Source organism: Palaemon carinicauda, chromosome 41, assembly GCF_036898095.1.
Source record: "Palaemon carinicauda isolate YSFRI2023 chromosome 41, ASM3689809v2, whole genome shotgun sequence".
Taxonomy (NCBI): Eukaryota; Metazoa; Arthropoda; class Malacostraca; order Decapoda; family Palaemonidae; genus Palaemon; species Palaemon carinicauda.
In genome coordinates, this window is record NC_090765.1 from 43628152 (window position 1) to 43638151 (window position 10000).

At 35.6% G+C, this 10000-nt stretch overlaps 2 protein-coding genes across 2 annotated transcripts in view; one reads left to right on the forward strand and one right to left on the reverse strand.

Annotated features, from left to right (window-relative positions):
- The window catches only part of LOC137632559 (uncharacterized), an 8978-nt gene extending 4974 nt beyond the window's left edge, over nucleotides 1-4004 (forward strand). The window contains exons 4-7 of the mRNA XM_068364552.1: nucleotides 1932-2201; nucleotides 2835-3047; nucleotides 3172-3258; nucleotides 3679-4004. Of these exons, the coding sequence (XP_068220653.1) occupies nucleotides 1932-2201; nucleotides 2835-3047; nucleotides 3172-3258; nucleotides 3679-3842 (734 nt within the window). The 3' untranslated portion in view covers nucleotides 3843-4004. The remainder of the gene's footprint in view (nucleotides 1-1931; nucleotides 2202-2834; nucleotides 3048-3171; nucleotides 3259-3678) is intronic.
- Nucleotides 1-10000, reverse strand: part of LOC137632561 (protein LZIC-like) — a 139934-nt gene that overhangs the window by 110262 nt on the left and 19672 nt on the right. The window lies entirely within an intron of this gene.

The following is a 10000-nucleotide window of genomic DNA, read 5'->3' on the forward strand; positions in this document are numbered from 1 at the left end:
GCGTACGTGCGTGTATGTGAGAGATGCTTATTTTAAAAAATATTTAACATGAATAGGATAAGTCCCAAATAATCACCATACTAGTAATGATAATGAAAATAATAGAGGAAGACAGAAACTTTTATCAATAAAGGTTAACAAACTGATTTCAGAATAAATAATATAAGTGGAAATATATTGTCTAACGTAAATACAGTCCTGGAAGGAAGATAAAAGAGGGGCTGAGCTGAGTGATACAAGCCTTGAAAGGGTTAGTGTAAGACAAAGAATGGTGTGTGAACATGACGGTTGAGGATGTGAGAAAGACTATTAAGAAGATGGTGAAAGGTGAGACAAAAGGAATGGATGTAATTACAAGTGAGATGTTGCAGAATAGTGGTAATATTATAACCGAGTGACTGGCCAAGATTTGTAAGGTATATCTGGATGAAGGAAAGGACCAAGAGGAAAGGGTAAATGGGATAATTGTTTCTTTGTATGAAAGTAAGGGTGGTAAAGACTTGTATGGGAATTAAAAGGTAATAATATTGCTTATTATGCCATGAAGATTTTTATGATAAAAGTAGGACAGGATACAAAGATTAATAGGGAAAGACCAGTGTAAGCTTGAACAAGGATGAGGACGTATTGATCTGATGTTCGTTATAAAATAGGTGTGTAAGAAGTTTAAAAGTCAAATTAAAAGAATTTGTAGGACATAATTGAACTTACACAAAAAGCTTATGAAAGAGTTGATAAAAGGGCAATGTAAAAGATATCGTATATAGAATATGATAGGTTGTTGAAACAGTTGAATATTTTAGTGATGGGAGCTAAGCTAGTGTTAGAAAATATACGCTGGAGTGACAGGTTTAGAATAAAAATTTTTTGTTTTGAACAGGAATGTGTTGTGTAGCCATGGATGTTCAATTTCTTTATGGCTGTAGTGATGCAAGAAGTTACTAAAATGATAGTGGTTGTAGGTGTAAAGTTGTGGAATACGAAAATGAGTTTTTAATGGGATGTGAAATGAATAATATAAGCAAATGATACAGTAGTGATTGGTGAAAGTTAAGAAAAGCTGCAGGGGGTGGTAAAAGTCTAAATGCATTTGTAAGAAGAGAAAGTTGAGAGTAAATGTGAGCAAAAGTAAAGTAATAAGAATGAATGGAAACCGGAAAGATTGATTAATGAATTATGGTATGATTGGTGGAACAATGGAAGTGGTTGGTTCATTTAGTTATCAATTTGTAAATATGATAGATGACGGTAAGATGAGAAAAAAAGGGGACTACAGAATAGACAAAGCAAGACTTGAATTATCCGTGGAAGCCAAGGTGGGATGGTTTGAAGGTATTGTTGAACCAACACTCCTTTATAGAAGTAAGGTGTGCATATTGACATTAAATGGAACGAATGGGTAGCAACTATTGGGATGAACTATTTATGTAGTATACAAGGTGTAAAAGAATTGACAGAGTAAGAAATAATGAGTTAAAAAAAGGTTAGCATAGGTGAAACATGTGATCTGGGTATCTTAAGGTGGTTCTATCATGCGGAAAGAATGAATGCCAATAAGTAAGTGAAAAGAGTAAGAGACAAGAACGACCTAAAAAGGGTTGGAAAGATGGTGTGAAAGAGACGTATGGGAATGAAGGGGACTTAATATCTAGAAAGTGCAAGTGTTTGAATGGCAGTGTGTGTGTGTGTGTGTGGAGGCGGGGGGAGGGAAGACAGCTTTAACTTCGTACTGATGAAACCTCTGTGTGTGTGTGTGTGTGTATGAAACAACTTAATGTTGTGGAAGTTTTACTAGCAGTTCATCCAAGATACCCAGTTAAAGGAGGATTTTGTCAGTAACTTGCATTGTTTTCTCTTGAGCCACCCCCGGGCATGAGAAAAAGCCTAATCTCATAATAATAACAATAATAACAAATATGACGATATTACAGGACTCGTCGAAATGGGCTTTTGGATAGACGGAACCTTTGATGGCACAGAACATTGGAACTTCTCAAATACAGACCTAGTTCCACTGGGAACGCCCTTCTGGTACGCAGCCGAAGATAAGCAGCCAAGTCCAACAAATGATCCCCTGCTTAAATGTGCAAGCATTAATAAAGACTCCGGATTCTTAATGAAAGACATGGACTGCGAACGGCATTTCTCGCCGCTTTGTGAACGTGCGCCGGTTAGTCTTGACGAAAGCGAAGAAGATCAAGGTTAGATTATTCCAGAGTTTATATTAACACCAAAGAGATGGTAATCAATGAGAAAGAGAAAAGTAAAAGTGAGAAGAAATATAAACTTAACTAAGTGTAAATTATATCTATCTGTCTTTGTGGCTGAGTTGCTAAGTCAATGGAGCCTCAGTTTCTTGGGCTCGGGTTCGATTCCACAGCCAACCAGAAGCTATTATCTTTGAGTTGATTCCCCTTTGGGTTTCTGATCCCGAGGTAGAGAGAATCCAGATATTAGGAGGGGTATAATATATGGCTTACATATATGTGTATATGTATACATATATATATATATATATATATATATATATATATATATATATACATATATATATATATATACACACATATATATATATATATATATATATATATATACTGTATATATACGCGTATGTGTATGTATGCACCTATGTATTCTATTGTATGTATGACGGATTTGAATTACAGTCATGGGGTTTATATTCACCTCTTTATATATCTACTTTATATATACATATGTGTGTATATATATATATATATATATATATATATATATATATATATATATATATATATATATATATATATATATACTGTATATAATTTTTCACATGAATGTATTGTATCCGACAGAAGAGGAAACGGACCATCTGGAGGCTGAGAACATCATCTGCCCCCCATTTTTCGTTGACATATCGGGCAATTGTATAGCATTCATAACTTGGTCTGAAATCCCTTGGGTTGCAGCAAAGCAGACGTGCAATGCCATCACTAGTGGCTCAGAGCTTCTAATGACTCAAGACATAGAGCTACTGCGACTTCTTTACAACTATTTACACGAGGAAGGTACATCTATAAATGAGGTTTCCCCCCTGAAGACACGAATGAACAATTATGACTGATATTGCTATCTAGCGAGAGGTCAATGGAACATATTTCGAACCTATAGATTCTTGGTATCTTTTTACAGGACTAGATGGACATAATTTCTGGATAGGTGCCACAGATGTTGATGCAGAAGGCGTATGGATACACAATGGTTCAGAAGTAGTTATAGGTAAGTTCGAGTCATTGAATTATTTAGACTCGCTTTACATTGTTCAAGGTTGATTTTCTAATGACTATCAATCTTCTTTATGCCTAACAAATTGCAGTTTAAAATCAAATTGGCAGTCTCATCATATGGGAGAGAGAGAGAGAGAGAGAGAGAGAGAGAGAGAGAGAGAGAGAGATTCAAACATTACTAGTCCAAACTATAGTTCGTTTTAACAATGAATCGATATTCGGTAAAAAAAAAAAACATCTCCAATACTGATTCTTCTTTTCTCCTTTTGGTCTAAGAATAGAATATTAGCCTAAATCTTAAGTAACGTTACCCAAACTAAAGTTAGATTGAGGCTTGTTCCTATTCAGGCGAAGTAACGGAAAACGCCAACCTTTTTTTTTCCTAATCTGTATTTTTTCCATCACTTTACAGAGGCACCGTTTTGGGGGAACAGTGATCTAGGTGGCATGGAGCCTGATGGCAAAGATGCTGAAAATTGTCTGGCGCTGACATCCGCAGGTCAACACTACTTCAGGGACAAAAGTTGCGATGAACCTTACAACCCAATGTGCACAGTAAAACCGTTGTCTTTGTAGAAACAGTAAGCGGATTCCCTTCGTTCATTGTTTCTGGTACGCTGGTACTGTACACGTTTTATCAGAGTTATATACCTGTTAATAATAAACTATGCTAAATCCTCCAGCTTTTGTACAGTCAGGGAAAAACTCTCATTTGATAAATAAAACAAATATAAAAACGCTGTAACTTTTTTTTTATATAAACCCTATTTGTGACAGGTATAAAAGAGAGTGAAAATTCGTCTTGACTAGCGAGACCCACACCACTTACAGTACCCCAACCTCATGTTCGCTATACAATCAGTATAGCTATGGAATATAAGAACGTATCACAAAAAAAAATTCAGGATGAGAATATTACGAGAAGATAGAAATCCGTTATTCTTCTCGGTAGCTTCCAATCAAATGCATTCATTGCATTCAATTAACTTTGTAGATTGTATGATCAGACTTACCATAATAGGTATACAGTGCAATGGCCTTAGGCCGTTTGTTTCAGATTGAATTATGAAAATGTCTCAGGCAACCATGAAAGATATTTCAGGATCGAGCGTCTTAACATTAATAATGTATGATTAAAGGAAATAGTACCATATTATTGAGTTCAGTGAAATAGAACGATTTCATAGGCCAGGGCACTAGCCACCCGTTGAGATACTAGAGAGTTATTGGGTCCTTTGACTGACAAATACTACATTGGATCTCTCTCTCTCTCTCTGCTTACGGCTCATTTTCCCTTTGCCTACACATACACATACACCGAATAGTCTGGCCTATTCTTTCCACATTCTCCTCTGTCCTCATACACCTGACAACAGTAAGATTACCAAACAATTCTTCTTCGCTCAAAGAGTTAGCTACTGTGCTGTAATTGTTCAGTGACAGTAGCTACTTTCCTCTTGGTAAGGGTAGAAGAGACTCTTTAGCTATGATAAACAGCTCTTCTAGTAGAAAGAAAGCATTGTTTTCTAGTCTTGGGTAACGCCATAGCCTCTGTACCATGGTCTCCCACTATCTTGTGGTAGAGGTCTTCGGCACACTATTCTCTTATTTCATTTCCTCTTTTTTTTTTCATTTCCATAGCTTATATATGAAAAAATTATTTTAATGTTGTTACTATTCTCAAAAGATTTTATGTTCATTGTTCATTACTTCTCTTGCAGTGTTTTTCTTTTTTCACTTATTCCCTTCCCTCACTGGGCTATTTTTCCCTGTTGAACCCCTTGGGCTTATAGCAACCTGTTTCTCCAACTATGTTTGTAGCTTAGCAAGTAATGATAATAATAATAACACCATAACAACAACAAAAGGCATGCAACTCTTGCAACAGTAAAAAAAATATGGCAAATTTTGGTTTGTACCCCAAAAGTTAGAGCAAATATAATACGAAATACAATGATAATTATACAAATATAAATACTGTACATACACACACTATATATATATATATATATATATATATATATATATATATATATATATATATATATATATATATATATATATAGGCTGTTCATACATGCGTGTATCATACACATACATATGAATATATACTTTCATACACACATACGTATAACCTACACATGTGTGTATGAAAGCATATACAGACTGAGTAACCTTATAGACAGATCACTTACTTATGAAGGTAGCTTCTAATACACTGTTAAAACTTGCTTTAAAAAAACGGTAAATTTCTGGCAACATTTATTCCAGGATTTTTTACCGTTTTAAAAACGGATAGATTGACGTAGAAGGGTGATATTACGGTCACCAACCCATAAAAGATAATATCAAAGTAAGGTAAAATTACGGTCGCCTGTATTATACTGAAATATGGCTGAGAACAGTATATTTTACGGAGAATTTCAAATTGAAATTAAGATTTTTTTCTAACAGCGTACCCTTCCACTATTCAATCGCTATGTAAGAACAGTGCATAATTTCATCAAGAGTCCTAAATGGGACCACTCGCGATCAGTAATCACAATCACCAGGTTATGAAGATCTTAACGTAAATGCTCGCAATCACTCGATAATCACTTAAAAGGAACGAAGAAACAAAACGAACACCTGCTTGGCGAAACTTGTCATGAAAGCTCAGCCTTATGAAGCATGGATAGAGAGTTCAAATTAGTCTCTCACACATTCAAGTGTATCGTATGCTAAGGATCACAAAGAAAGTTCCAAGTGCGAAAGATTCGTTAATTATAAGTTTGCGATTTCAATATGTCTGCTAAACGTAATGGCATTTTCAGAATGATTAAGATTGATTTCAATATCATACAGTAGCCTAGTAGTTAGTGAAATATTTTTCATAAGTGGATTCTTAAAGATAATTTTTTTCCATTGCAGGATTAAAATATTTACAATTCAGTTAATTTAGCTTCCGTTACTGAAAAAGTCTGTATGTTTCTATTTGTCGTAAGTTTAAATTTCGTCAAATTAATTTCCAATTACGCGTTCATTTATTTACCCTCTTTTCATAAACTTGAAGTTTACCCGAAGAACGGTGGTAAAATACTGATTTGTTCTCATAAAACACAGCTAATTATAATTAGTTGTAATTACTTATATACGTCATATTTACACCGGACATTAAATATTATTATTATTATTATTATTATTATTATTATTATTACTTGCTAAGCTACAACCTTAGTTGGAAAAGCAGGATGCTATAAGCCAAGTGGCCCCAACAGGGAAAATAGCACAGTGAGGAAGGGAAACAAGAAAAGATAAAACATTTTAAGAACGGTAACATTAAAATAAATATTTCCTATATAAACTATAAAAACTTTAACAAAACAAGAGGAAGAGAAATTAGATAGAATAGTGTGCCCGAGTGTACCCTCAGGCAAGAGAACTTTAACCCAAGAGACAGTGGAAGACCATTGTACAGAGGCTATGGCACTACCGAGCCTGGAGAACAATGCCAATAGACGTACTCTAATGCGCTAACATCTGCTTAACATTTTTTTTCCAGAAGAAAATGCGACCGCAATCGATATTGACAATAGTTTTAAAGGTTTAAAGGCCACTCATTAATGGCAGAGGCAAGACACAGTGACAATGCCTTAGCTAGCAGGACAACGCACTAGAGACTGACCTTATATACATATAATCAGTGGTCAAGTCCCCTCTCCACTTAAGCTGGGACCAGGGATTGAAAGACAATGGTTACTGATAACTCAGCAGGTAGACCTATAGGCTCCCTCAAACAACCCTCCCATCCTTAGCTCATGATGAGGTTGCAGGAGAAAAAAAAAAAAAAAAAAAAAAAGAAGAAGAAGAAGAAGAAGAAGAAGAAGAAGAAGAAGCCGGGACTCGGACCCCAGTCTGGCAGATCGCCCGGCTGGGAAGTTTCAAATAAGCCACCGCAATTGCTATGAGGACCATATCTAATCCCTCACCTACATCAAATTAACCTGACACCATACAAGGCTCTGTGCCTTACTCGATAGAAATGAAATGGACCTAACCCTACATCTGACCAAGGACAAAACTTCAATTGTGCAAAATTTGAAATGTCTTGTAAATCATTACTTTCAGTGGATGTCGTAAAGAAAAGTTGTTCAAACTGATATGGCAAAAGTAAATAACAATTCAGACATAGGAAAAGTGATATGATTTTTGTGGGTAGTAACAATAGAGTAATCATAACGGATTTTTTTTTTCTTTTTTTTTGTTGCTGGAGCGTTAAGCGTTCCCACTCGTTAAGCTATTTTGCGATGGTGTCCCTAACATTTATCACTCATTTATCAATTCGTCATAACTTAAGCAAGATTCGTTCTTACTTGGTTTTCTTGAAATACTGACTTCTCTAAAATACTTTTCGGTTCTTCAAAAAATATGCAGAGACCAAGTACATTAAGATTTACAACCAAATATCTTTAGGTTCTAATACTCCAGAAACTTCTATTCCTTCTACACTAAAGGTGATTTTTTTTTATCTTTTAATATGAAATACACATTTACAATCTTACAGTTTATAACATATATACATCATAGTGTATTTGCATAAATATTTTCTATTTTCCATATAGTGTATTTACAATTGAAATTTGTACTATTTATCTATGTTTTTAAATAGAAAATATATCTAGTCTTGAATAATTTATTTACATTAAACGTATTGCGAAATTTGGAACCATGGGAATTCTCGTTATCTTCGATCTAGCCTTAACAGAAATGGATTGCCATTTTCACTTTAGGTTTCCTCTTAAAGGTTTAAAGGTCACTCATGAATGGCAAAGACAAGGGACAGCGGCAATGCCCTAGAGACTTACCATATATCCATATGATCAGTGCCCAAACCCCCTCTCCACCCAAACTAGGACCAAGGAGGGCCAGGTAATAGCTGCTGATGACTCAGCAGGTATACCTATAGGCTCTCCCAAAGCCCCCATCCTTAGCTCACAAGGATGGTAAGGTTGTAGACACTACGAGAAACTATAGAGTTTGAGGGGGACTTGATCTCCCGCCCAGCAGAAAGCCAGGCAAGGATGTTTCCAATAGAAAACCACAAGCCTTTCTCTAAAAGAAATTGACAATGACAAAATACACCCTTGATTAATTCGTGACTTAGGAAATGAAGGGGAGGATATAACTGAAGTTAGAGTAACACCTCTCTAAGAGTTGACAAGACTTAAGTCTGTGAGTTACAGAAACGTTTGATTTCAATGAAGTTTCTGTTTATCTGAATCCATATATTTGGTAGTTTTGATTTTACTATGGTAATAAAAGGGAACAATTAGACAGATATTAAACACATGTATAAAACACGGCTGAAAATTTACATCGATCACTACTTACACTGCCCTAAAATACACTGAATCATCCGCGATTTTGACAAATTAGCCTAACCCAAGTTCGAGTGACAGTTTGATTAATGGCGGATAGTTTGTGCGTCTTAACTTGAGAGAGAGAGAGAGAGAGAGAGAGAGAGAGAGAGAGAGAGAGAGAGAGAGAGAGAGAGAGAGGGGTGGACGTGGGAATTATTTCAGGAATTATCAAGTGCAGACATTCCCACAAGCTTTTGAAAAAAAAAATTTCAGAACATATCCCCTACTGCGCAACTTTTCCATTAATTCAAACGTCAGTTGGTTTCTTTACAAGCAAAAAAAAAAGAAAAAAAAAAAAAAAAAAAAAGATACTGTGGGAAACGTACTCTTTTGTCATACCTTTCCCAGATTATGTTATTTTTCTACTAGTTTCGTCACGTATAATGCTTAGAAGACAGGATTTCGTCATCAGAAGATTCGGCCGATGAATTACTTCCAGGTAAGACTGACGGATTTCAAAAGAAGTAAGAATGCTAATGGGAAAAAACTTTAATGTTATTTAATAGTTTTTTGAGCTCACTAATAAAGTTGAGAGGCTGTGGCAAACGTGAGGTCGAGAAGCCAAAAACGTTATTTTAACACGAATTTCATTGAGGCCATTTGAAATACATGTAGCGATAATGATGATAGAAATAAATAAATATAATGAAAAATACTGATAATCTTGATAATGATAAGTATCTCTTTTAGTTGTTTAATGAAAAAAAGACAAAGCAAACATACTTAAGCACATCGCACATTCATACCAAAGATAAAATACTCTAATATTCTACTGAACTTAAACGGAAACTGACAGTCTCTCTCTCTCTCTCTCTCTCTCTCTCTCTCTCTCTCTCTCTCTCTCTCTCTCTCTCTCTCTCCTTTTAGTACCCGAATTTCATTTGACTGAGCGGCATTGCTATACGTCTCTCCCCGTCCCTTGGGAAGGGGGAAGAGGGAGTAGACATACCCTCATGGGAGGGGCTACCCAGAGAGGTACACTCGGAAACCACAACTGCAGCGTTGTAGTTAAGAAAGGGGGACGGGTGGGAAGGGTTGAATCTATGTGTGTGCATATCTAAATATGTAGCTGTAATTTTTGACGGGTCGCGTACATTAGCAGGCTATAAAACGTAACACTAATTTCAAATGGCCTGAAATCACATATAAAAGTCAGGCTATATATCAGTTTAGTGAGATCGGTGTTACCGTATGGACACGAGTCGTGGAATGGCAATGAAACAATATGCAACAGATTTAGTAGATTTGAGAACAAAGCCCTCAGAAGAATATTGGGAGTTGAATGTTAGGGCAGGATTATAAATGAAACTATAAGAGAGATTACTCAGGTGCCAT